This window comes from Desmodus rotundus, chromosome 5 (genome assembly GCF_022682495.2).
Source record: "Desmodus rotundus isolate HL8 chromosome 5, HLdesRot8A.1, whole genome shotgun sequence".
Taxonomy (NCBI): Eukaryota; Metazoa; Chordata; class Mammalia; order Chiroptera; family Phyllostomidae; genus Desmodus; species Desmodus rotundus.
This window is the reverse complement of record NC_071391.1, coordinates 105,556,811-105,584,368: the sequence shown is the minus strand read 5'-3', so window position 1 is coordinate 105,584,368 and position 27,558 is coordinate 105,556,811. Positions and strand designations below refer to the sequence as shown.

Below are 27,558 nucleotides of genomic sequence, written 5' to 3'. Positions count from 1 at the left end.
CTCTAGTGGAAAGAACACTGGTCATGATGTTAGGGGCCCAATTCTAACCCTAACAATTTTTATCTACTACCTGTGTAACCTAACCAGTTTCCATACACAGTTCAAACTCTCTGTGATGTAGACATCAAAAGAGGCAACACCTATTTGTCTAAGATACTTGTTAGTGGGATAATAATAGCTTTCTATCCCTTATTTTTAGCATTCTACTTTATTTTATTTTTTAAAAATGTTTTATTTATTTATTTTTAGGGAGAGGGGAAGGAAGGGAGAGAGGGAGAGGAACATCAATGTGTGGTTGCCTCTCATGCACCCCCCTACTGGGGACCCGGCCTGCAACCCAGGCATGTGCCCTGACTGGGAATCGAATTGGCGACCCTTTGGTTCGCAGGCCAGCACTCAATCCACTGAGCCACACCAGCCAGGGCAGCATTCTACTTTAAAATGTATTGTCTCGTAAATCTTATTGCCAGGTTATTGGTGAGAACATGGAGGCCTGGGGAAGGAAAGTCACTTGTCCAGGGCTGCATACTTTTGAACCCAGAACCTCCCATTCTAAATGCAGTGAACTTTCCACTATACCAGGCTACATCTTGTCAAGTGACCCCAGCTATAGGGGCTGGGATAGAGGTTGTTGTTATGGCCAAAGCTTTGATTGCATAACCTGAAATACTGTGCACCCTTGCTAGCTGTGCAGGACCAGTCAATGGTAATGATTTCTATTTGGGTGTCTGTTTTGTCTTTCAGTCATGAGGCAGTGAAATCCATGTTTCACACCCAGATGAGGTGGGTCAGTTCTTGCAAACTTCCCTGATCCTCTGACCCACCTCCCTCACTTGCCTGGTTTGCTGGGGCCACCCCTTCCCAAGATTCCATGGCTGCTGTCTGTCTGTAATGTCCTTCTGCGCTCCAGAGTCTTGTCTTTTTGAATTCTGTATTCCTAAGCATTTAAACTAATCACTTTATTCTTCACTCATCTACCACCTGATGGCTTTTCAGCACTTTGCTTTCTCTCTTCCCCCTCTTTCACTCCTTACTTCTCTTGTTCCTCCATCATCAAAGTGTGATAGTCCTTTCTGGCCCACATCATCTTGGCAAAAATCCACATTGTCCCTCTAAACCCTGCTTACCATGAAATGGGGACTGCTGGTATTACTGACCTACTAAAGGGCTACCTGTTTGTTTATAACCCCCAACCTCTCACCCAGACTGGTTTCTGAAAATTGCACCCATAACTGTGATATTTTGATAAATATTTATTCATAGTATTCTGTTTACTGCTTCTGGCTAACTATGAGTTAGTGGTTTGGGTTAGATTTTACTTTTGACTTTTCTTAATCACAAACAAATGGCTCCAGATGGGTCTTTTTTCTCAAGCTGGGCTTGAAATACTGGAAATGCTCTTTGGTTTTAGAACAAAATGCTGCATGGAAGTTTGGGCTTTAGGAGTGCAGGGGAGAGTGGCTTGTGCACCTTAGCCTGTGTTGGCATGCACTGCACATGACTTTGAATGATTCACATCATCTCCTGGGCATTTTGGTCCACATCTGTAGAGCAAAGGTCAAGATGAGAGTGTCTCACGGGACCTTCCCAGTCTCTACAAGAAATACTTAAATTGAATATTATTGAAATAAATTGAGATACTTGGAGACCTTGTACAAGCTGGCTTAACCAGGATGGGATATAAAGCTACTGGAAATTCTAACTTATTGGCCATCGAATCACTACTGAATGGAGATGTGTTACTATGGGAAACTGCCTCTGTAAAAGGGGTTGGTGGGTTTAGCATGCTTATTGACCCTACCATGACCAAACGCCTGGGAGCCACTCTTAACACTGACTCAGATATTGCTCACATGGAACTATTTAGGACATTAGTAGAGTCCTAAAACCAAGGGCTTTGGTGCATCTCACTTCCCATGCACTGCAGACTCACAAGGCAGACTGAAAACAACCAGGTGAGGCCAATATGATGTGGTGAGGCATGAATTGCACTTGAGTTATAATCTTGACTCCATTGCCAAAGTGCTATGGGACCTTTGGGGAAGTTAATTCACTTCTCTGGGCATCAGTACCCTTATTTGTGAAATGAGGGGGCTGATTCCCTGCAGCTCAAATATACTAGGATTCCAAGCAGAGCTGTGAGTAGAATCACTGGGCACCCCTTTCCCTCTTGCCTTTCATCACTTCAGTAAGAGCTGCTGCCAAAAATTGGGGTGGGGAAGAAAGGAAAAAAGGAACAATAGATGAACGGGAACTTAGATTTTGCTAGGTGCCATATGAGTTGTTTTTATGTATATTATCGCATTTATTTGGCATGTCAGTGGACTCCACTTTGGGAGAAAGATCTTTTATCTTGAGTGGTCACCTCTAGTGCCCGGACTTGCATGTCACTGCTGTTCAGTAGTTGCTTACTCAATTGTCACTTCAGAGCATGTGGAAGAGGATGCCTTGAACTAGGATGCTTCTGTGGTGCTGAAATCTTGTCCCACCTTTCACACGGTGTCTGACAGCCTCTCTGGGAGGTAAAAGAAATGACCATGGACCTCTCTGCGGAAGCTCTGCCCGGCCTCTGCATCCTGCCGCTCACTCTCTGGGCAATGGTTTCCTACTGGGTAGTAAGTCTCTAGAGTTCTGGGAAGATATAGGAGCACAGCTTAGGGTCCAGCTTGCAGGGCTCACCACTTGTTTTCTGCAGTTTCTGGCCTTGTGCGTGGCTGAGAGGCCCACAGGCTGATCTCTGCTTGTTTGGCTTACCTGGATGTCAGTTCTGGAGTGAGCTTTTGTCTTCAGCACATTTTGCATCTGTTACGTGGCAAAGTGGGTTGTGCTCTAGGTCATTGGAGGGTCAGGTCTAGGCTGAAAGGGGATTGAAATGCCATCTGCTCTTGCTAGCCACCTTCAGCTAAAAAGCCCTGTCCCTAATAAACACAAAAGTGAATGATGCAGTGGACTAACAGAGCCAGACTCTGTTTGCTGTCAGCAGACCTTCTAAATCAGTCTCCTCACATAATGTGGGCCTGAACCACTGGTTGAGATAAGAAGGGTCTTACAGTTAGACACAGAATGGGCCAAGATTGTGGGTAACTGAATATGTGTGTTTCTGAGGGAGCAGTTTCCAAACTAAGTAGAAATGACTGTTGAGTCTTCTCTTGTTTCAGTTTTCACTTTATTGTTATTTCTCCCTCCTTTGTTAACAATCAGGAGCTTATTGGATAATCGTACATGGATAATTGTGGGCGTGGAAGCTATGTATGGTTTTAAGACCAAGACCAGTAGTCTACTGGGAATCTATTTGAGCAGATTTCAGAGCAATTTACAGAATGGAGCAGATTTGATTGTCATAATGAGTAGAGCAGAATTATCTAGAAAACTATCCAGTAGGCCACATCTCCCCTTTTTGGAAGAAATACGAGTTTTCTCTTTCTTTCTTTCTTTCTTTCTTTCTTTCTTTCTTTCTTTCTTTCTTTCTTTCTTTCTTTCTTTCTTTCTTTCTTTCCTTCCTTCCTTCCTTCCTTCCTTCTCTCTTCCTTTCAAATATATATATATTTTAGACAGAGGAGAAGGGAGGGAGAAAGAGGGGGAGAGAAATATCAATGTGCGGTTGCCTTTCATACACCTCTACTGGGGACCTGGCCTGCAACCCAGGTATGTGCCCTGACTGGGAATTGAACTGGCAACCCTTTGGTTCACAGGCCAGTACTCAGTCCACTGAGCCACACCAGCCAGGGCTTTTTCTTTCTTTTTTAAAAAATATTTTGTATTAAATTTATTGGAGTGAAATTGGTTCACAAAACCATAGAGCTTTCAAGTGTACAACTCAATAAAATGTCATTGGCACACTGCATCGTGTGCCCATTGCCCCAAGCAAAGTCTTTCCAGCCCCATTCTCCCTGCCTTTCTGCACCTCTACCTTCCTCCACCCACCTTTACCCTCTGGCTATCACCACACTGTTGTCTATGTCTATGTGTTATGAACATATGTTTTTTGGTTAATCCCTTCACCTTCTTTCATACTGAATGAGAATGGGAGTTTTCTCAAGTTATTGTCTTTGAGACTCAACTCCTTGAAACTTGAAGAGCACAAATGCCACTTGGATAGCCCTAAATTTGATTTACTCTTTTCCTTTGCCCTGCTCTAGAATTGAGCTCCGGGCCCTGGGCAAGATCTCAGAAGGAGAAGAGCTGACAGTGTCCTATATTGACTTCCTTAATGTCAGCGAAGAACGCAAGAAGCAGCTGAAGAAGCAGTACTACTTTGACTGCACATGTGAGCACTGCCAGAAAGGGCTGAAGGACGACCTCTTTCTGGGGGTGAAAGACGACCCAAAGGTACACACAGCCCTACTCTGGGGGTGTTTGTGGCCACCTACACAGGAGCCAGGCATGGGTAGATTCCACAGCTAATCAGTGCACCCCTGCTCATTAGTTCCCAGAAGGCCAGCCTGTAACCCCCGGGAAGACTGCATGGGGTGATGAACAGTGCACCGCAGACAGGTCCTAGCTAGTGCCTGGGCACCACCACTTGCTGGGTATTTGGGTTTGGGGACATTACTCAGTTTTGTCACCTGTAAAATAGGAGTGATGGCAACCACTACAAGGGTTGTTATGAGTATTTAACAAAATGATATAAGTAAAGGGCGTGGCATAAACAATAGACACTCAGTAAATTTTAGTCTTCTCTTTGCTCCTTTGCAGTTTAATGCTGAAAATTTCACATATTGAGACCATTGTCTGGTTATCACAAAGATATTCCTAGTCCCATGAAAATGGGCAATGTGGAGATGGGGCAATGTTTAGGTTGGTTAATTTGCTTAAGCACTGAGAAGCTGTTGCCTAGCTGATGGTGAGACCACAGAGCAGCGGCAAGGCTTACTGACGGGGATGTTAGGAGCTCAGCTGAGCTGGGAGAAAGTGGAACTGCCAGGTGCTGGAGTAGCCAATTAAAGCAGTATTCCCTTAATCACTTCCTACAGTGGGATAAGCAAGAGGCTGAACTGGGGCAGGCAGACTTCCCCTATTTCATTTGTCCCCATGGAAAGGTATACTGGTAGAGGGTCAGGTGGATCAGCACAGATGTGGGGCTCATCTCACTGCTGAGGGGCCCAGAACAAAAGGCTCCAGCAGTTTTATGAGCCCTGAGGTGAGGGGTTGGGGGAGAGGGCATGGGGGAAAGACTAGGAGAGGAAGGGTACTGGGTGCTGAGTCAGAGTGGGGAAAAGTGTCTGTCTGCAAGTCTCCTCACTCCCTCCCCCATCAGGAGGCCTTCATAGAAGGGTCTAAAGAAGACCTCAGAGCAGAGCCTCAGGTAGAGAGACCTAGGAAGAAAGGTCTCTTGGCTGGGAATGCAAATATTCTAAGAGCATGACCAGCCAGGGGTCTTGACAGCAACACCCTTCAGAAACTATGCACCAAGTCTGGTGTGGGGTAGTGGAAACAGCCACCACCACTGCTCCAGCCTGTGAGGCCCACCAGAAACATCACAAAATAGAAAACAGAGAGGAACAGACAGGCAGGAGACAGAGCAGGAGGGGGAGGGGCCACAAGAGGAGGAATCAGAAGAAAAGGTAGAGGGAGGACGAGAGAGATTGATTCCCCAACCTTGAAAAATTGCCATGATCCTATTGAGAACTACAGCTGATGAGAGGGCAATAGAAAAACTTAAGGAGGCTAAATGAAGAAAGCCCAAAGCTACAATTAAGGAAAATTTTATCAATTTACATTTTATTTTCAAAATATTTGGCTTTTATTTTTATCTAGGTTTGCACATACATATATTGAGAAGTCAGGAACGATTTTGGTGTCAATCGAAAGTTTGGGGATGAGTCACAATGGCTGCTATACTGAGGGGGCTTATCAGGCTGGGATGAAGAATTATGAGCAAAAGAAAGAAAGGCAACTGTGACGCCACCATGGATAAACAGCTTGGAGGAACTGTTAGTAAGTTAGTCCAACTCGTCATTTACAGATGAGGAAACTGAGGCCCAAAAGAGACTTGCCCAAGTAATCTATGATTCAATGCAATTCCTGTCAAAATACCAATGGCATATTTCACAGAACTAGAACAAATAATCCTAAAATTTATATGGAGCCACAAAAGGCCCCCAAAAGCCACAGCAATCTTGAGAATGAATAATAAAGTTGAAGGTACACACTACCTGGTCTCAAACTACACTACAAGTGTGTATTAATCAAAACAGCATGGTGCTGGCATAGAAACAGACATAGAGATCAATGGAACAGAATAAAGAGCCCAGAAATAAGCCCAAACCTATATGGTCGATATTTGACAAAGGAGTCAAGAGTGTACAAAGGGATAAAAGTAGTCTATTCAATAAATGGTGTTGGGAAAATTTGACAGGTACATGCAAAAAAAAATGAAACTAGACCACTTTCTTACATCATCTACAAGAATAAAACTCAAAATGGATTAAAGATTTAAATGTAAGACTTAAAACCATAAAACTCCTAGAAGAAAACATAGGCATTAAATTCTCTGACATTTAACTTAGCAATGTTTTTTTTTTTCTTTTTCCTGATATTTCTCTTTGGGCAAGGGAAACAAAAGAAAAAGTAAACAAATAGGACTACGTCAAACTGAAATTTTTTGCACAGCAAAAGAAACAATCAACAAAAGAAAAAGACAACCTATTGAATGGGAGAAGATATTCACCAATGATACATGCAATGAGGGGTTAACATCATAAATATATAAAGAACTTATGCAACTCAACACCAAAATAACAAACAATCCAATTTAAAAATGGGCAGAGGGCCTAAATAGACATTTCTTCAAAGATGAGATAGAGATGGCAAATAGACATATAAAAAGGTGCTCACTGTCACTAATCATCAGAGATTGCTCACTGTCACTAATCATCAGAGAAATGCATGTTAAAACCACAAAGAGACATCACCTTGTACTTGTCAGAATAACTATCCTCAATGAATCAATAAACAACAAGCAAGTGTTGGCGAGGATGTGGAGAAAAGGGAACCCTTGTACACTGTTGGTGGAAATACAGACTGGTGCAGCCACAATGGAAAACAGTGTGGAGGTTCCTCAAAAAGTTAAAAATGGAACTGCCTTATGACCTAGCAATTCCACTTCTGGGTAGATATTAAAAGAAACCCAAAACACTAATTCAAAAGGATATATGCACTCCTACCTTCACTAGCATTATTTTCAGTAGCCAAGATATGGAAGCAACCCAAGTGCCCATCAATAGACAAATGGGGGAAAAATGGTATATATATATATCGTATATATATACCATATGGTATACCATATATACCAATGGTATATATGCCATTGGTGTATATATGTATACCAATTCTTTCCCAGTATATGCATATAGTGGAATATCTATCTATCTATCTATCTATCTATCTATCTATCTATCTATCTATCAGAATATTTGGACTATTGAATATATGTATATAGTGGAATATTACTCAGCCATAAAAAGTATCAATCTTATCATTTGAGTCAGCATAGATGGATCTAGAGGATATCATGCTAAGTGAAATTAGTCAGAGAAAGACAAATACCACATGATCTCACTTATATGTGGAATCTAATCAACAAAATAATTTAACAAACAGAATAGAAAGAGAAGAACAGATACATAGAACAGACTGACAATTGTCAGAGGGAAGTAGGGTTGAGGGGCTGGGTGAAAAAAGGTGAAGGGATTAAGCAAAAAAATATATATATATGACACATAGACACAGACAACAGTATGGTGATAGCCAGAAAGAAAGGAGGATGGGGGAGGTGGAGGTGAGAGACGAAGGGATAAATGGGGAAGGAAAGAGACTTGACTTTGGGTTGGTGAGTGCATGACGCAGTGTGCAGATGATGTTTTATTGAGTTGTACACTTGAAACCTGTATGGTTTTATTAACCAATGTCACCCAAATAAATTCAATAATTAGGAAGCCTTAGTTCTATCTAGCTCTATGACCCTGCATGTAAATTGTTATTGAAAAATAAAATAAAAAACAGAATAAATAGAAAAAAATATTTGATTCTATTAGCATATACACACACATGTGTGTGCACATACAGGACTGCAATTCAGCCGAACCCGCTGAGAAGGCCATGTAGGGGTACTCACTATCTATGGTTAGTGTCCGTTCTAATTTGTCAGAGCCTTTACAGTACCAGTTGTTAAATATTTTAAATGTTATTCATGTATATGTGTGTGGTGTGTGTGTGTGTGTGTATAAGTGTATATATATATATATATATATATATATATATATATATGGTAAAATGTTCCTCAAAATGCTGTGTCCATCTTTGGGGTGGGTTTGGGGGATTTCTACTTTGTTCTCCATACTTTTTTCATATATTTTAATTTTATAGTAAGGATAAATAATAAACTTATTTTCATTTTGGAAAAAACTTGATCATATTCGCTTAAGCAAACAAAAATCAGAAAAGAGCTTTTGATATGGTATAAGCACAGCAGATACACTTTTCCTTTGGACTATGAAAAGTTTTGGGACTCTTCCTTTGCAATTATGGTGCCCTCATGGACTTCTTCATTATGGTATCTCCTTGCCTCAAATATCGAAGCCACATTTTTAAAAACGATATCACTGGATTCCTCAGGCAAATGCAGTAAGCCTAATGAGTCTAGATTTTACAGAGATAGCTGACAGATTCTCTCATAATATTCTTTTGGTGAAAACAAGGAAATATGAACTGGATGCTAAGACACTGGGAGGGTTTGGATTCCCATAGTCTAGAGGGCTGTCTTTCATGAACTCCAGTGGAAACCTGGAGTACAAACTTTAGTCAAGTCCTCAGCCTCTGTTCTCAGCCCTGTGCTAGCCAGTACAGTATTTAAGTCAATGACTTGGGCAAAGACAAAAAAGCAAGGGCATATCTGCAGTATCAATGTATATGACTGACTTGGAGTACAGAGGGAGAATGGAAAATATTTTGGGTGATAGAGTGAGAATCCAAAATGCCAGAGAAAATACAACAGGAGGCAACGTCAGATTCTGTCCTGGGTCCAAAAGCCCAGGCATGATGAGTACAGGGTAAGGATGACTGGCTGGCAGTAAGGCTCTGGGGCTTGGTCCATGGCAACCACAGCATGAGTCAGAGCGTGATGAGGGAGCTGGAAAAGCTGTAGGGATCTTGTGCAGTATTTATAGGAATGAAGCTTTCAGAATGAGGAAGGCATCAATTCTGTTACACATTGAACATCAAAGATGGCAACTATGCAGAGAGGTAACTCAGTGTCCCTCCCTTTCCCAGCCCTCTCAGGATGCGGTGAAGGAGATGACACAGCTCTCTAAGGATACACTAGAAAAAATTGACAAGGCTCGCTCTGAGGGCTTGTACCACGAGGTAAGGATTCCTTTTATTGGTGGATAGGGGCAGAGAGGAAGGCAGAAAATTTCTCCAGTCAGGAAGTGAAATGGGGTGGAGTGAAGATGGAGAGGCTACCAAGTAGCTTGATTTTCAGGAAGATGTCCCTTTGTTGAGACCAGGACTCCTCTTGCCCTTATGTTTTTAGCACTTCTCAGGGGTGTGTTCTCAGTGAATATTCAACCCACTGAAACTGGGGCTGAGAACACAGGCAGCCTGACAAATGTCCCTGGGGGATCTGTGATATCTCAAGTTGGCATCAGAAACGGAGAAATGGAGATGGCAGTGGGTTGCTTGCTTTCCTATAATTAAATGCATGTCTTGGCTACAGTTTCCAGTCTCTACTAACTGAGCATGTAACCCTGGCTCCTGAAGCACCAGGAGTTCTCAGCTGGCTGTACACTGGAGTCACTGAAAAATCCCACTGCTCACATCCAGGACAACTTTACCAGACTCTCCTGGGATGGGACCCAGACACCAGGATTTCTAAAGCTCGCAAATGATTTCAATGCGCATCCAAAACTGAGACCCGCTGACCTGCAGAGCACTTGCACTGAATTCACCTAGGCAGCTTTTTAGAAATATAGATTCTTGTGTCTCATCTCCTAAGGTTGATTTATCCAATCTGCAACAGAATACAGGAAACATAAATCCCTATTTTTCCCAAGCTCTTTAAACAACTCATGAAAATGAAGAGAGGTCTTCATTTTCATCCTTTATTCACTCACTCTTTACACATTTTTGAGCCCTCACTGGGGAGATTGATACAGGACATGACCTTTGACTCCCAGAGCTCCTTCAGGTGGGGGAGATGGTCACGTGAACAAAGTTATTGAACAATATGGAAAACCTATGTCGGAGGCACAACATAGGAGCTGGAGCAATCAGGAGGGCCCTACTCATCCCAGTCCTCTGGCTTCTCCCCTCCTCGTCACTTCTCCTTTTGTCCATTCAAAACCTCCAGGGGCAGATGTAGGGCTGGACACTGCCCCACAGTGTAAGAGAATGGCCTGTAGGATGGGTGGATGGCCAGCCTATATTTGCCACACCCCCACCCAGTTGCCTCATGGGCCTATGGTCTCAGAGCAGAGGTCCACTCATTTAAAATGGAAGGCATTGTGTGGCATTTCTCCCATGACAGTGGCAAGGGAAAAAGAAGAGAACCATGAACAACTAAAATCTAAGGACCATCTGACTTTGCAGAGTACAACCTGAGCCCGTGTCTGCATGTGAATGAGACAGAACAGCCTGACGCTGGGCTGATCGGGGTCAGACCCATCTTGTTTCTCACCAGGACCGTTGTGGGGTTCTCCTGGTGGTTCTGCCAGCCTCCCAGGGCCTCCCTCCCTGCCAGTCCATCCTGTATATGTCAAGCAGGGCCAACCTGATTGTTCAACCTCACCGTGCACAAGGACCACCTGGGGCTTATACAAACCACAGAGGCCAGGGTCCCTTCCCCAGATACTGTATTTGGTTTCAATTGTTCTGAGGGTAAGGCTCAGGCATAGCAGGTGTTTTTAAAAATGTCTCCAGGTGATTACAGAGCATAGCCAGGTTGGAGAATCATAGGAAAGGTGGTCAAGATAAACCTTGATTGCTTGGTTTGCTCCATTGCACACTACCTGTGTGACTTTGGCAAAGCACTTACCCTCCCTGTGCTTCAGTTTCTTATCTGGTAAAACAGGAATATTAGTGGAACCTATCTCACTGCATTATTGTGAGAGTAAAAAATATATATCTAAAATGATGTAAAGATAGATCTCTATCTTTCATAACTCCCTGCTATCACCTGACTTACAGATGAAAACTCCTCATTTTGCCATTCAGTTGTAACTGCAGTTACCCTTTCCCTCCCTACATCTTACCCTGATAGGACCATTTTGCTATTCAAACCACACGCTGTTGCTTTCCCACTTCTGTCGGCAATTTCCTCAACTTTCAAAGAAGGAGCATCCGATATCATTGTTAGCCCCCATATGTAAATTAAGCATGTGCTACGTACTATGCATTGGTAATGGATGGGGCTTATGTGTCTTCTAGGTTGTGAAATTATGCCGAGAGTGCCTGCAGAAGCAGGAGTCAGTGTTTTCTGACACCAATATCTACACGCTGAGGATGCTGAGCATTGTGTCAGAGGTCCTCTCCTACCTCCAGGCTTTCGAGGAGGCCTCACACTACGCCAGCAGGATGGTGGATGGCTATATGTAGGTGACAATCCTGGGTCTCACATAGTCTCCGGGAAACATGTCCTTTCCAAGCAGGACAACTAGATGGCACACAGGTTGCTACCTCTCCCTCCTGTACCTGCTGTGTCAGTAATTGGGGCTCTTTACAATGGGGCCTTTTATTCTTTTTAATCACGGTGCTTCCCGTGGTAACAACCAAATAATCAGAGCTGGTATCTGAGATGAAACCTATTTGTCATCCCTGATCATTCCCAAGTCCTCCAGCTCATGTATCAATATTACTTGATGGTGTCTTCTGCTTTCAATTTCCTTAAGGCTATGTCCAGCTTGATTTTATATGCTTAGAAAGGGTTTTCTCTCTAACCATCAACACAGGAAATCCTATGAGCTTTCTTTTACTAAAGAAAAATGAGGTGTCAGCCATTCTTAGAAATTATAAGGTACAGTGCCCTTGCCTTCACTCTGCCAATGTCCTCTCTGTCCGCACTGGCACGTTAACTTGCATTTCTGGCCAAATGAGTGTGTGGGCACAAGAAGGTTCATTTTGGGGGGAGGATGTAACTTTTAGACAAAATGTGGGAAAACCGTATAACATGTTGAAAGGAAGCTCTGTTGAGAAGATGTCAAAGAGGGAAAAATTCTGTCCCAGGAAGGACATTCAAGTTATATATTTTTTTCCTTTGAACTTCCAACTGCTTTCCAGGGAGAGGGCTAGGGTGCACCTGAGAGCTCCCAGCTTCCTGCAGGAAAGTTTGGAGCACAATCCTGATTCCTTTCCCCATGAGGGTGGCTCAGTGGCTCAGGCAGAATCTCAGCTCTTACATCTTCGCTGTGTGGGGTTTTGGCAATTCACTCACCTCTCTGTGCCTCAGTCCCCTCCCAACGGGCTGTAGATGCTTCACAGCACTGGTGGGAAAGCAGATGGACTTCAATGAGGGTATTTTATAAGTTGTCAAATACTCTGCAGGCACAAGAAAGGCTGGGAGTATGTGTTATGATTATTTCATATGCCCCTACAGGAAGCTCTACCACCCCAACAATGCCCAACTGGGCATGGCTGTGATGCGGGCGGGGCTGACCAACTGGCATGCTGGTAACATCGAGGTGGGGCACGGTATGATCTGCAAAGCCTATGCCATTCTCCTGGTGACACACGGGCCCACCCACCCAATTACCAAGGACTTAGAGGCAAGTAGCATCTTGACGCTGGCCCCCCCCCCCCCCCCCCCCCCCGCCTGTTCTGAGCTCTCCGAGGATGAGAGCTGAGTTCTGGACTCTGCTTTTGGAAAATCCCTAGATTGCCTGCCAGACCTGAAGGGAACTCAGAAAGGCTTTAGCCCACTCCCCTTGTTCTACATATCAGGAAACTGAGGCCGAGGGAAGGGGAGTAATCTGTCCATAGTCATGTAGCTAGTAAATGACAAATGGGAGACTTGAACACTGGGATGCTCCAAGCTTGGGCTGAGAGAACCTAAACAGTGGTGCACATGTGTGTATGTGTGTGTGCACGCACAGCCTTGTACATTAGAAAATGTGCTACACGGAGTAGACTTGGGGAGCACAGGCTCTGGAGTCAGACTGCTGGGGCTGAGTTCAGCTTCACCACTGTCGAGCTATGTGGCTGCCAATGTTGAATGTGTGGGCCTCAGTCTCCTCATGAGTAAAATGGAGAAAAAGGGTAAGCTTGTAATGAGGGGTCAGTGAGTTAATGTGTGAATGCTTAGAACCATGTCTGGCAAATAGCGTGCTCTCAATTGCTGCTGGTCTCCTTTGTGCTTTGAAGGGCTGGCTTATCTGAGAGAGACAGAGTTGAAAGACTGTTCTCAGACAGTGTAGTGTAGGGAAAGATGACAGACTTTGATGTCATAAAATGTATGAGAAGACAAAATGTATGTCCAGCGTATTAAGCTTCTCAAAGGCAGAGTTTTTGTCAGCCTTATTCACTGCCGTATCCTCAGCCTTTCAACGATGCCTGTCCTTTGCTAAGTATTTCTTGAATGAACCTACGGAAAAGTGAGGGCTTTTTGTGTGTGAGTGTCACATACTGTAATTTTCCTGGCCTGTTGGAAACTATGAAGGAATCTTACCCATTTCATGTACGAGGAAACTGAGGGCTGAACAAGACTACATTAATTGCGTGAGGTCCCACAACCTTAGGTGGGACCCAAATGCAGGGACCAGGGTTCAAATCTAGGTCCTCACTTGATGATTCCTGAGAAAAAACACTCTCCTCTGGGAACAATCCCTCAGCTACTCTCTCAGGGGTCTGACTCCCTCTCCCCAATAAACTGAGCCTGCTGCCAGGACATTGGGCCCCCAGTGGATGGATGTATCCTCTGAGGGGGGAGAGTGGAATCTTGGTGACTGGGAGTCATTTACCCCATTGTCTGCCCTTTCCAAAAGGGCTGAGGTAGGTCAGAGACCAACACGTCCTGGGGGCTTGTCATCACTGCTCACGGTGTGTCTGCGTCCCACAGGCCATGCGGGTGCAGACGGAGATGGAGCTGCGCCTGTTCCACCAGAACGAGTTCATGTACCACAAGATGCGCGAGGCCGCCCTGAACAACCAGCCCATGCAGGTCATGGCTGAGCCCAGCAGTGAGCCAGCACCATCTCTGTTCCATAAGAAGCAATGAGGACCTGCCTGGTGGAGGGGGGCGCTAGGCTGGAAGACTGGGGAGACATTTTGGAGGTATTGGAGTTCTGGGGAGACCCTTGAGGAAGTCAGAGTAATGCTCACCCTTGTTGCTATGGGAATGCACTGCCCTGTGTTCCCCAGTGTCATTTTTGTTCATTTCAACTCAGTTTAATTCAATCAACTCATTCTATAGCCCCACCCATCTACAAATATTTATTGGATAGTGGACCTGAGAGATAAAGAAGCTCCAAAAGTAGCTGGGGAGGCAAAATGTAAACACACAGTTAAGTACTGTGTAATAACAAATGCAATGGTAAACAATATGGAGAGAGGGCAGTAGTGGGATGTCTGGTGTGTGTGTGTGTGTGTGTGTGTGTGTAATGCAGTGTGGCATATCATGGAGGGGGTAACATCTCAGCCTAGGGGATAGGTGCTTGGAGCCTCAGGGGGCTGCTCACCCATCCGTGGAGTTGTCTGTGGCGCCGCTCTCACCCATGGTCTGGAATGTCCAGGATTTGGCAGACTAGGATGGGTGATGTCCAGCTTCTTTAGGTGGGTGTGGAGTCAGGAAGAAGTGGCTGTGTTGGGCCGCTTAGGTTCTACCCAGAGAACTGAAACCTCTTCAGAATGGTGCATATGCAGGATGAGGTGTGGGCTTTGCCCAAACCACTTGAGGCCTCTGTTTAAAGTCTGGTTTCCAAGTATTCTGAAACATTTTCTAAAACACAGAGAGGGCATATCTCCTTTCCCCAACCTCACCGCCAAGCCTTGTGATTCCCTGGGACAATAGCTGAGATTTTTCTGGCCATTGGCCTATTAGGATTGAAGAAGTCTTTTCAGGATGAAGCTGAGGGAAAACTTGGAAACACATGTGTCTGATGATCTCAGGTCCAGCAGAATTGGCCTTTCTGGGTTTTATCTGATTACATCTTTATCAGCTTAGACTTCATTACCGTCCCTCCCTGCCCCAGTAAATCTCTATTCTTAGTAGTGAACAATTATGGCTTGTCTTGCTTAATTTATTTTACTGTCCATGCACTGGGACCCCTGTTCTTCTCACAAGAGGGAACATCTAATCTGGACTCTGCACATCTGGGGTAGGATCTCTTTGGGGGTGTGACCAACTTGCCTTCATTTTCTGGGATGCTGCTTGGTTTTCACTCAAGAACAGGAATTAATCAATGTAGTTGTTCTGTTATTTTCTGGGATCCCAAACTTCTCACCAATGTTTTGGGGGATCCCAGAGCAGAGCCTCCATTTGGGGGTGTCACCAAGTCTTCTCCACCACCTGGGGCCTCCTTTGACCCCAGAACTCCAGCTAACAAGTGATGCTCCCAGGTCCAATATTTGTCACCTCTGCCTGAAGTGTCAGCTTCTCCAGTCCCACCCTTTCATCTTTAGAATGACCTGCTGCCTCCCTCTGCCCCTGTCCAAAATGGCTCTGCAAGGGTGTCAAAGACTTTCTCTAAAAACTTGGCAAGTGTGCCACCTCTTTGCAGAATACTTGTATTGGCATTTGGCTCTTCTTTGAGGATACCTGTTCTCTAGAAGCTTTCACAGGAAGTGTGACAGTTCTGCCAAGCCCCTATACTGCAGGTCTGGGGGTGGCACCAGCATCCTCCCAGGGGCAAAACTGGCACCATCAATGACCACTCTTGTACTGTCATGTAAAACCTCCCCCAAGCTGTCTTTCCCCCTTTGTCACCCTTGTCTGGTCATTCCCATATCATGGTCCCATTTTCCATCCCCCCTTCCTCATACTCAGTGTCTTCTATGTCCACTTGACAAAGCTTCTAACTTTCTTGTTTCACAGATTTTTTAATTTACGCAATTCTATTTTCGATTAATTCTTCTGACCACACGCTGGGCACTGTCATTACCCATCACTTCTCCATTTTTAAAGTCTAACTTTCTGGTTGTTGCTCTTACCCTTTCTCCTCTCTCAGTCCCTTTTTTCCGCACCAGGTTACTCATGTGTTTCACCCTCCTCCTGTCTTCACTTCCTTCCAGCTCAGCCGGGCCTCTAGCCCTCCTTCCTTTCTGCACATTCTCCCTTCCTGCTGGACAGAGTCCCAACCGTGGATTAATTCAACTGTCTTGTTCTTTCTCTGCTGCACCTGGAGATGCTGAGCTCAGCCAGGAAAAGAGCATAGCCTTCCTGGGAACAGATGCCTCTCTGGCCTCCTCTTCAACTTCAGCTGGCCTTTGGGTGCAGCCCAGAAGTGCTTCATGTGCTGCTGATTGGCTTGCTTTCCCTTTTGTTAAAAAGTTACTTCAGGCCTTCAGCTCTGCTCTCAAATCCTGTGCTTTCGGCTTCTCACCTCCTGCCTCATGGAGGAGAAAATGGAGGTTGGAATATGGGATTCCCTCAGTTTCCTGTCCCTACATTCATGCACGACATGTCTGCACCCATCCTTCCCTCCCCTCTCCTTCTCCACCTGTGCTCTGGACTCCTTCCTCCTCTGTATCCTTTGGGTCTTGCTTCATTTATTGCTCCTTTTCCACCCTGGGTCCTTGACATTTCTCTGTTCCCTGACTTCTTCAGCGCAGCCACCAAACGTGCTGGGGATAATCTTCAGTTATGATCTTCACAGCTGAGTATTATTTTAAAGGATCTGTCTCTCATAGTTATTATTTTCTTTTCTTCACTTTTCATTTCTTCCTGAAACCTCTGCAGGCTGGCTTCCTGAACTCCACTAAAATAGATTTTACCAAGGTCATCTCTAGTGAGTACTTTTCAGTCCTTACATTATTTGGCATCTCTGCATCAGCTGACACTCCCAGAACCTGATTTCTGCAACACCACTTCCTTGTGATGATCCTCTGATGTGGTTTCTGAGCCTTCTCTGTCCCTGTTCTCTGCATGCCCTGATATGTGGGTATTTCCTATAGCTGGCTTTGTTTTTTCTGGTTACTCTTGGTTTATTTTCATCTCAGTCTGCACACACTCTCTGCCTGAACTCAGCAGGCCCTTGGTTTGTTTACCACCTTAAGTCTGATATTCTTAAATCCATATTTCCCAACCTTGTCCTTGAGCTCCAGCCCCACACACCCCCTTGAACAGGTACATCAAACTCATTCTGCAGGCACATCAAACTCACCATACCCAAAAGAAAACTTTCTATTTCCTTTCTCCCCTCTCCAACTCTTCTTCCTCAGCATACTACCTGAGAACACCTGACTTCTCCTGCTTCAGTTGCATCCTAGGCTTCAGTCAAACCCACTCACTTACAGGTCCTGAGTGACCCATGTTCTCCTGCCTTTCTTAGAGTTTTCTATCTAAAACACCTAAAACCTGCCAACTTTTATTTATCTTTCAGCATTCAGTCTGGAAATCACCCCCTCTGTGAAGCCTTCCCTGAACGCCTTTGATTTAGCTGTCTGTCTGTCTGAGTCTCTCATATTACCCTAGAATCTCCCATTATAACTCTCTCCTTATGGCATTGTAATTGACTTTTTACTTGTCTGCCTCCTCTATTAGATCATGAGCTCCTGGAGGACAGGAGCTGTGCCCCTTTATTCATCTTTCTATCCTCAGAACCTAGCACAGGCTCTGAAACATAGTAGGTGCTCAGTAAATGTGTTGAATGAATGAATGAATAAGTGAATGAATTTGCTTATTTCAGAGCAGAAGAGACATAAACTGTGTATTTTGAGTTTTTATGTTACAGCCATCAATAAAGGCCATTAAATCCACTGTTTCCAAGAAAATGTGTGGCTTCTTTCTTTCTGACAATCTATTCAGAGCAGCACTAATAGAACTTCCTGTGATGATGGAAATGTATTATATCTATGTGGTCCAATACAGTAGCTACTAGTGGCATGTGACTGATGAGCACTTGAAATGTGTCTAGTATGAGAGAGGAAGTGAATTTTTAATTTTATTTAATTTCAATTAAAATAGCCAATGTGGCTAGTGGCTACTGTACCAGACAGTGCAGTTTTAGAGAAGACTTTACTGTAGTTTTACAGATTATGGGCACTGAGACAAACTGAGTTTATATCACAAGTTATTAGCTTGGACTGGTTATTTCACCTGTACCTCAGTTGCCTTATTTCTGCCTACCACAGAGAGTTGCCTTGAGAATTAAAAATTTTAAAGATAATGCCCTTAAAACAGTGCCTGATCCATTATAAGTGCTCCATGAGCATTCCAACCATGCTACTATTTCTCTTAATCAGAAAGTGAAAGTAAAGGGTAGAGATAAGCAGTGATACTCTGGAACCAGCACTTACCAGCTTGTGAGAGCTGACTGTGCACATCGTTTCCAACTCTGCATTCATCAATATCACATTGATACCCTGACATTGGTCATGGTGGGAATATTGACACCATGGTAATTGGCTTAACTTTAGAAGAACACATTAACTGGTAGTGTTGTCAATCTGTGAAAATAGGGTTTGCTATATGGAAGTAGCAGAATAGATCATTAAAGACCATTAAAGAAATCTTTACTTAAATTGGGGTGACATCTGCATTCTGAAACCTCTACCCCAAGGGTCATAGCAAACTAGTGTAAAACCTCTGATTACTACACTTGAGACTAAGTGACCTGCCCACTGCACCAACAATGTATTGACAGACGCATATATTAAAGTCAAGATACAGCCGCTGCTTGGGGGAATTGCTCAAGGTTTATTTCTCTCAGGAGTGCAGAAGGGAGTTCATATAGCTGAGGCACAGCAGAGAGAATAGTAACATCTCTGAGGGCAGAGAGGTGCAAGCTTCTGGACCACAGTGTGCACAGCTGTGAGTGACAACATTCCGTGGGTGAAGGTAAACAGAGCTTCTTGGAGCTTCTTTGTCCCGTCTGGCCCAGCACTACCTATAAACCACCCAGTCTCACATTGGCCGGGAGGACCCCATCAGTCTCAGAAAGTCACAACATGCAGCATGACCACAGGCCAACATAGGGGTTCACTAACCCAGGCATGACCTTCGTCCTCGTTATCACCTTGGCCTCCCCACCTCACAGGACTTGGTCTGAGAACATTCTGGCCCAGGCACAGTTTCTCAGATGTCCTTAGGAGTTGCATTTGTTGCCTCTTGCTATAACAAATCACCACAAACTTAGTGACTTAAAACAACACTGACCGCCCTGGCTGGGGAGATCAGTTGGTTGGAGCGTCATCCTGACATACCAAGGTTGGGGGTTTGGTCCCTGGTCAGGGCGCATACAGGAATCACCCAATGAATGTATAAATAAGTGGAACAAGACATTGATGTCTCTCTCTCTCAAATCAATAAATAAATTCTTTAAAAAATGCAGATTTAGCCCTGGCTGGTGTGGCTCAGTGGATTAAGTGCCAGCCTGCGAACCAAAGGGTCACAGGTTTGATTCCCAGTCGGGGCACACGCCTGGGTTGTGGGCCATGTCGGGGCCCCCGTAGGAGGCATGCGAGAGGCAACCACACACTGATGTTTCTCTCCCTCTCTTTCTCCTACCCTTCCCCACTCTCTAAAAATAAATAAATATATATTTTTAAATGCAGATTTATTATCTTATAGTTCCAGAGGCCAGAAGTCCAAAATTGGTCTCACAGGGCTAAAATTTAGGCGTCAGCAAAGCCGGGTTCCTTCTGCAGGCTCTAGAAGAGAGATCTGTTTCTGGCTTTTTTCAGCTTCTACATGCTTCTCTGGAATGCCCATGTTCGTTGGTTTGTGGCCCCCCAGCCTGCAATCGCTCCTTCTCTGATCTTCCTGCCTTCCTCTTTCACTTATAAGAACGCTTGTGATTACATTGGGCCGACTGGGATCATCCAGGATAATCTCCTCCTCTCCTCTTCTTAATCACATCTGCAAACCCTCTTTTGCCCCGTAAAGGCACACATTCACAGGCCCAGGAGTTTGCACGTGGACACCTGTGGAGGCCATCCTCGTGCCCGCCCAGAGGTCTGCTCAGACCAGTCATGCAGGCACAGCTGCAAACCTCTGAGCAGCAGACATGAGACTTAAATCCTGATTTTCAGGCTCCAGGAGAATGAATCTTCCTTCCTATTCGTCACATTGACAGCCATGTGCAATTTGCCTTCTTTCTCTTCCTCATTCAACAGGACAGGGTTTCTAAACTCTCATTCAGCACACCACAGCCCTGTCTCACTGCTTCCCTTCTGCTCACCAGTCCTGGGCAGTTGTGGTGTGTGTGGAATCCCCTTGGGGACCCTGCTCCTTCTTGGGTTTGACACAGAGCTGCGCCAGTGCTGGGAACCACAGTTTGAAGCAGCAGATAGAATTTCGGCTATGTGATTTGTGTCCTTTGCTGGCACTTATATTTGGCCTTGTAAGATGGTCTTTTGCATTTTATTCACCACCTGTCTTGTTAGCGTATATGTTTCTTAAATGGAAGAATTTTGCCTTACTCATGGTAGTAGGTGTTGTTCAGGCAATTCATACACAACTTACGTATACCTAAACTCACTCATTATTTCCCTCCAGATCTCTACTTACCGCCTCACCATCTACCTAGTTCCTCAAGGTCTTGGATATGATCTTAGATGCTTCCCTCTCCTTCTCTGCCTGCAGTGAGCTCCTGTAGCTCATCTTTTCAGTCCAACTTCTCCTCCCCACTTCTGGTAACACTTCTGGTAACACTCCCCACTTCCTCCAGAGACATTCCCTACATCATGAGGTTCTTAGGGGGTTGTTCAGGACGGGCTGGCTCAGGACCCAGCCTGCTGTATCCTGGCACAGCATTTCCTGACAAACAATGATGGCCTGAGAGTCAGTGGTGGGCTGGTAAATGTAACATTTGCTTATTTCCATGTTGTAAATACTCCCACCATGGCCAATGTCAACTTACCAAACTTACCAAGCTGAGTTGTGAGCTGGTAGTGTTACCAGACAGGCACCAGCCTGGAGCAGGTCTGCCTCAGGCTGGTCTGTAGTGTATGGGTTCTTGACTTCGTGTAGGAAAGATTTCACAACATGAGTCCAGGTGATTTTGAGAATACGTTTAGTAAGCCTGGGTACAGTGAAACAAAGGGAGGACTTAGGGTAGAAGTAGCAAGAGAGAACCTAGGCAGGCCGCTTTGGTCCCTAGAAAAGTTATAGGAAGTGAACCAAGGTGGGGCTGCTGTTAACTCACCTAGAAGTCAGAGAAAGGGGGCCCTGGAGACAGGATCACGGGGTAAGCCCAGGTCAAGCTGCCGCTGCCCACTGTTCCCCTGGCTGCAAGTTTCCTTGGGACCTTTAGAATTTAGAGGAAATAAAAAGGTCATACTTGGGGAGTGGCTTGGGCATGCTCTGGAGTGAGACCTGTGTCTTTGTTCTGAGGACTTTTTATATTTTTTCTTCTGGTGAGAATCTCAGGGGAGAGTTTTAGCAGAATACTCATTGGTTTTCTAGTTGCATTTTTTAAAATATGCTGATGCTTCACAAGAAGCACATAGTGGGGTTGGGAATATTCTTTGGTCTATTATACTGTTTTACTTTTATCCTGGGCTGCCGGCTTTTGAGGGTATTCTTGTTATTTGTTTCCCTGACTTCATTTGTCCTTGGATTTAGCTGACATTAATTGGGTCTTTGTCCTTTATTTCCCAGGCCAGGGAGACTTAAGCTGTGTATTCTTTGGTGAGGGAGGAGAGGTGTAAGCCAAGTGTCCTTGGTTAGGGGAGATAAGTTCTTGCTGGCTGCAAGTTGTTCAAACTGTTTGGCCCTGTTTGATTTTCGTGTCTCAGTTTCCCCTTCCACTTGCCTAGGAATTTTCCTAGCTTCTTACTATCCCACCTCAGTACTCTCTAGCTCTAGCACACCATTGCATGTGACTCAGGTCAGTTGATTGTACCCTTGCCAGGGCCCTTCTGAATTGGAGAAGGAGGAGTCCCTGCTCTTCTCTGGGAATGCAAGCTCTCAGTTTGTCACCCTGGAGGTGCTGGTAGTCATGCTCACTGCTGTTGGAAAGTTCTGGGAGAACATTGCTGGCATTGAGGGAGAAAAGAGAAAAGGGAGTTGATAGTGAGAAAAGTATTGATAACATCATTGTAAGGCTTTGGATTCACCTAGTTTTTCCAGTTACATGACTCAGTGAACCATTTCCCTCCAACTCCCACATTAATTTTGGCCTAAGCCAGTTTAAGTGGCTTTCTTTCACTTGCAACTAAAGGAGTTCCCATCATGCTGGTTTGTCTCCTTTTGCCCCTACATCCCTTTTCCATCCTTCTCTGCCCTGCTCTCTGCCCAGAAAGGCTGACCTCTGCTTTCTCAGCAATAGCAGGCACCAGCAGGAGACAGTAGGCAGAAAGAGAGAGAAGTCGGGTGTTACTCCCCACCGCACTCTATCTTCCTTGCCCCCTCCCTGCCCAGCCAGTGTTCAGCTCCTTCTGGGTGGCTGTCTCGTGGCTCCAGCTGTCACTGAGCTCCAGTAACGCTGATGCCCACATTGCCCTGAGGCCTACGGGCAGTGATGCCTTTCTGTGGTTGCCAGTCCCCAGGCACCTCACTTATCTTGTTGGCTTCTTTTACTCTAACTACATCTTTATAAATGGTACCTGTATTAAATTTTCATCAGGAGAACACTTCTGAGTGTGCCTTAGTTCCTGCAGTTACATCCTCAAGATATATCTTTCTAACACACTTCTCACATCTAATTACTAGGGCCCATTGATTCCAATTCCTAAATGTTCTTGAGACTTTCTGCTTTGCTCCCTTCTCCCAGGCACTCCCTTCGTTCAGGCTTTCAACCTCTCTTGCCTGGACCACTGCTGCCATCTCTTAATGGTCTCTTTGTATTCGGCCTTGGCCTTTCTCATTATTCTCAACACCATGGCCAGAATAATTTTCCTACAATGCCTTTAGTTCCACACTATTCTTGTAGCTGAAAACCCTTCAACGAAACCCTTTGATCTCCAGGATCAAGTTCAAATTCCTTACTCCAGAGCAAAGGATATTCATGTTGGAGACTGTCCTTCTCTGCCTCATCTCTTGCCAAGCCTTAATCTATGCCACACCTCCTGGCCAAAAATTATCCTTGGATGCTCTGCGAGTCGGGGTAATGTCACTTCCTCTGGGACATTTTCCTAGGTAGCCAGGGTCTGCAGCTTGTACACACCAGCGTCGTGGCATGAGTCATACTGTCGCCATGCAGATTACGGGTTGGCCTCCCTGGGAGACTTGCTGTCTCCCAGGGATCATTGTCTCCTCAAAGCTTAATGATGCTCATCCCTGATTTGGCTGAATGATGCCAGGTTGTCAAGATAAATAAATTCTATGTCTCCATGTTTTTCTGGTAAGAAATACTAGAAAATCATGAGATATTCAATATGCCTCTAGTATGTATAGAAAAATGCTCTGAAGATTAAGTGTGGACTAAGTTAGAGCCCCTTTCTCATAAAAAAAAAAAAGAAAAACATTCACTTTCTTTACTCTAATAGCAATCAGTTAAAAAAGAGAAAACACCCCCCCCCACCAGAAATGTCTGCTTTTATGTGGACGTAGCCACCAAAACTGCCTCTTCTCAAACCAAGTGGCTCTCAGGGGAAGGAGCACTGCCTGTTGGTGGGATGCGCATGGGGCACTAGGAGCAAAGGCAGAAGGGTGAAGAGGGAAGAGAGGTCAAGGTAAAAATAGCTGATATAACCAACAGCTGTTTATTCATTTTATTTAAAGCAGGCTTCAGGCCCAAAGTTCTCTGGGCACCTGTACAAAATCTAAATTCAGTATCTAAAATTTATTCTCCTTTTTAGGTGAAAACATACACACAATCTTCTTCTAAACCCAGCGTTGTTCCCATTTAGGAGGAGACTTTGGGAACTTTTTCAGCTCCCTGCAGGCCTTGCTGAGAGGACCTCATTTCTACTATTTCCCTCCTCCTGTGTTTGGAGAGTCAAGACTCAGCGCCACCGTGTGCCAGCTGGGTAGTCCTAGCAAACCGCTCCTCCTCTCTGTGCCTCTTCATCACTGATGTTTCTCTGGGCAGAACAGAGTTTCTGCTAATGGTCTGAATGTCAAGCCCAGCCGCAGTTCCCTGAGGAATCCTAGTGGCAATAGTAACACGCTTCATTTGGATGGCACTTGCCTTGTTTCACAGGTTCCCTATAAAAGCCATGAGAGAAGGTGTTGTATTGCCCATTTTACAGATGAGAAAACTGAGGTCTAAAATGATAGATTAGGTGAAATATATCTTCCAGCCCAATATTTTTACTTTACATCATCTGCTCCTTAAAAATTCATTGCTCACTTAAAAAATAGTTCCACAAAACTATTGCCTTCTGAAAGATTCAAACAATATAAATAATGCAAAAAGGTCTCTTGACCTCCCACCCTGTTCCTGTTCCCACTGTAGGATAATGGCTATTACACAACCATCCATGTTTACACACATATGTGTGAATCTATACAAATAGATCATTTTGTTTCACATTGTAATAAAATTTACATGGATGATATTATACTGCTGAGGATATGTCTATTGATTTTAGAGAGAGAGGAAGGGAGGGAGATAGAGAGAGAGAAACACTGAGAAGAAATATCGGTCAGCTGCCTTCTGCCTCCCACACATGCACCAACCGGGATTGAACATGTAACCTAGCTATGTGTCCGGACCGGGAGTCAAACCTGCAACATTTTGGTGTACGGAAAAATGCCCCAACCAACTGAGCCACCTTGCCTTTTTTGTTAAAAACAATTAAGCTTTGTCGTAGAGCTAGTTCTGTGACAGCACATACAGATCTGCCTTGTTCGTTTAATCTGTTACAGGTTATTTCAGAGTATGGCTGTACCAGAGTTTACCCAACCTTTTTTTACTGATGGGCATTTGTTTTCAGTTTTCGGCTGTTGCAGCTCTATATGCTTCTTTGTGCCTGTGTGGAACAGTTCTCTGGGAGATACAAAACAGTGGCATTGCTAGGTGTCAGGGAAGTCATGCCGAAAAATCAGTGAATACTGTTAAATGGTACTGCATATGGGCTGTACCCATTTACATCTCCACCACCTTGCAAACACTGGGTGTTACCAACCTTTTCCATGTTTACCAGTTGGATTTGTAAAATGATATCTCATCTTACAGTCCTCCTTCCTGATTACTCAGAGACTAAACATATTTTATTTCGTGAATTCCTTATTAATGTCCTCAGCCCACCTTGCCATTGACTTACTGGTCTTATTAATTTGGGGGAGGTTTTCATATTCAGTCTGTTAACCTCTGTTATGTAAGCTACAGATATCTCCCACATTATTGCTTTTTTTTGAAACTGTGTTTACAGTGTCTTTTTTCATGTAAGATTAAAATTTTTTTGAGATAGTAAAATGAATTAATCTTTTTGTTCATGGTTTTTGCACAGTTTTTAAGAAACCCTTCTATAATTCAAGTTATTTACCTACCATCATATCTATTTCTAATAGTTCATATTTATTCATTTAGCTCTTTAGTTTAACTGGAATTTATTTTTGTCAATGGTATATTGTAGTATGCCATTGGTTTTTGGGTTTTTTTTTTTTATTTCCAAACTCTGAGTTCTTATTGGAGCTCCGAAGCTCTTTCCTTAAATCCACCTTTGTTCATGAAATAATGGTTTCCCTTTTCCCAAGACCATGATCCATGTGGTAGAAGGAAGGCAAATGTATGGAGAACACTATAGTGCAAGGCAGGAAGAACCTCATTCCAAAACACTGGTGCAGGTAAAATGCCAGAGACAGGGAGAGAGTGTTTTCAGCTGTGCAGTTTAGGAAGCTTTCTTGAAGGAGATGGCACTTAAATCACAAGGGGAATGAGAGGTTGTTTAGCTTGACTGGTGTGTATATTGGGTTAGTCAAAAAATTCTTTTGGGTTTTTCTATAGGATGACTCTAATAGTGCTTAATTGTCTTCAACTTCATTTAAAACTTTTTGTTAGATTGTATTGTGACAGCTGTCATATCAGTATGCATTTAAAAATCTTATCAAAACTGGTGAGTTTTTGTGTAGACATTTTAATATTGAAGATGGGAGAAAATACACAGCATTTTTGGCACATTATGCTTTATTATTTCAAGAAAGGTAAAAATGCAACTGAAATGCAAAAAAAAATTTGTGCAGTGTATGGAGAAGGTGCTGTGACTGATCCAATGTGTCAAAAGTGGTTTGCAAAGTTCCATGTTGGAGATTTCTCTCTGGATGATGCTCCATGGTTGGGTAGAACAGTTGAAGTTGACAGAGATCAAATTGAGACATTAATTGAGAAATACCAATGTTCTACTATGCAGGAGATAGCGGACATACTCAACATGTCCAAATCAATAAAATTATTAGTGAAAATGAAAAATGTGTCTTTTATTTTAAGGAAAAAAACCCCACATGAACTTTTTGGTCAACCCAATATTATAGGAGAGAGTGTGGAGCTGGATGAGGTGGGGCAGACTGTGTTCGAGTAAGGGTTGGCAAGCTACCGTCCACAAGTCAGATCTGATCTGACTGCCACTTGTTTCTGTACAATGCATGAGCTAAGAATGGTTCCCACGTGTTTAAATGATTAAATAGAAACAAAAGAAGACTATTATAACATATAAAATGATATGGATTTAGGACTATGATTCATGTGCTAGGCAATGTACAAGGAAGCATTGTGACCAGCACCGTTTATGAAGGAGAGGACTGTTAGCAGGGTGGAGGTCTGGAAATAAGAGAGAGAGACTCAGGGAGATGCCTTGAGTTGGCTGTGAAATAACCTAAGTAACAAGTAATTGGGTTTCAACTCTAGAAGTTGGAAGAGGAGGGGAAAATGTGACAGATTCATTTATTAATTCATTTATTTATTAAGATACTGTGATTTATAATAATAAATATATATTTGACCTTCATCCCTAGTCCTTGAAACAGGGCTCCTTGTAAATTCCTGAGTGATAAAATCACTGGGAGCATCTTTTGTTATAATGGGGTGACCCTGGGTGGGTTCCTGGGTGGCTCCCAGGTGGAGCCTGGTCACCAGAAAGACAAAGCAACAAGAAAGACCAAGGTTGTAATTTTCAGCTCCGCCTCCCACTTCTTCAGAGAGGGAAAAGGGGCTAGAAATGTAGCTAATAAATGATCATGCCTACATGAGGCAGCCTCCATAAAATCCCAATAATATGGGGTTCAGAGAGCTTCCAGGTTAGAGGTCACATTTGTTGTACTGGGAGGGTGGCACACCCCAACTCCACAGTGTGTGCTTGGGACCCTCCCAGGCCTCACCCTATGTATTTCTTCATTTGTATTTTTTAAAATTATATCCTTTAATAAAATGATAAATGTGAGTCTTTCCCTGAATTCTGTGAGCTCTTCTAGCAAATAATCACATCCAAGGTGGAGGAGGTCATGGGAACCTCTGATCTGCAGCCAGACCAGACTAAAGTGGTGGGTAACCTGGAGCCTACTACTCGTGATTGGCATCTAAAGTGTGT

General features: G+C 44.0%; 1 protein-coding gene across 2 annotated transcripts in view; it reads left to right on the top strand.

Moving 5' to 3' along the window:
- Positions 1 to 17,909, top strand: part of SMYD1 (SET and MYND domain containing 1) — a 44,730-nt gene extending 26,821 nt beyond the window's left edge. Inside the window, exons 5-10 of one of the 2 annotated variants that reach the window (XM_024558596.4) lie at positions 745 to 783; positions 4,140 to 4,329; positions 9,271 to 9,363; positions 11,425 to 11,588; positions 12,590 to 12,758; positions 14,048 to 17,909. In XM_024558596.4, the coding sequence (XP_024414364.2) occupies positions 745 to 783; positions 4,140 to 4,329; positions 9,271 to 9,363; positions 11,425 to 11,588; positions 12,590 to 12,758; positions 14,048 to 14,206 (814 nt within the window). In that variant the 3' untranslated portion in view covers positions 14,207 to 17,909. The remainder of the gene's footprint in view (positions 1 to 744; positions 784 to 4,139; positions 4,330 to 9,270; positions 9,364 to 11,424; positions 11,589 to 12,589; positions 12,759 to 14,047) is intronic. The other variant, XM_024558597.4, reaches the window with a different exon arrangement.
- Positions 17,910 to 27,558: the final 9,649 nt, after the last annotated feature.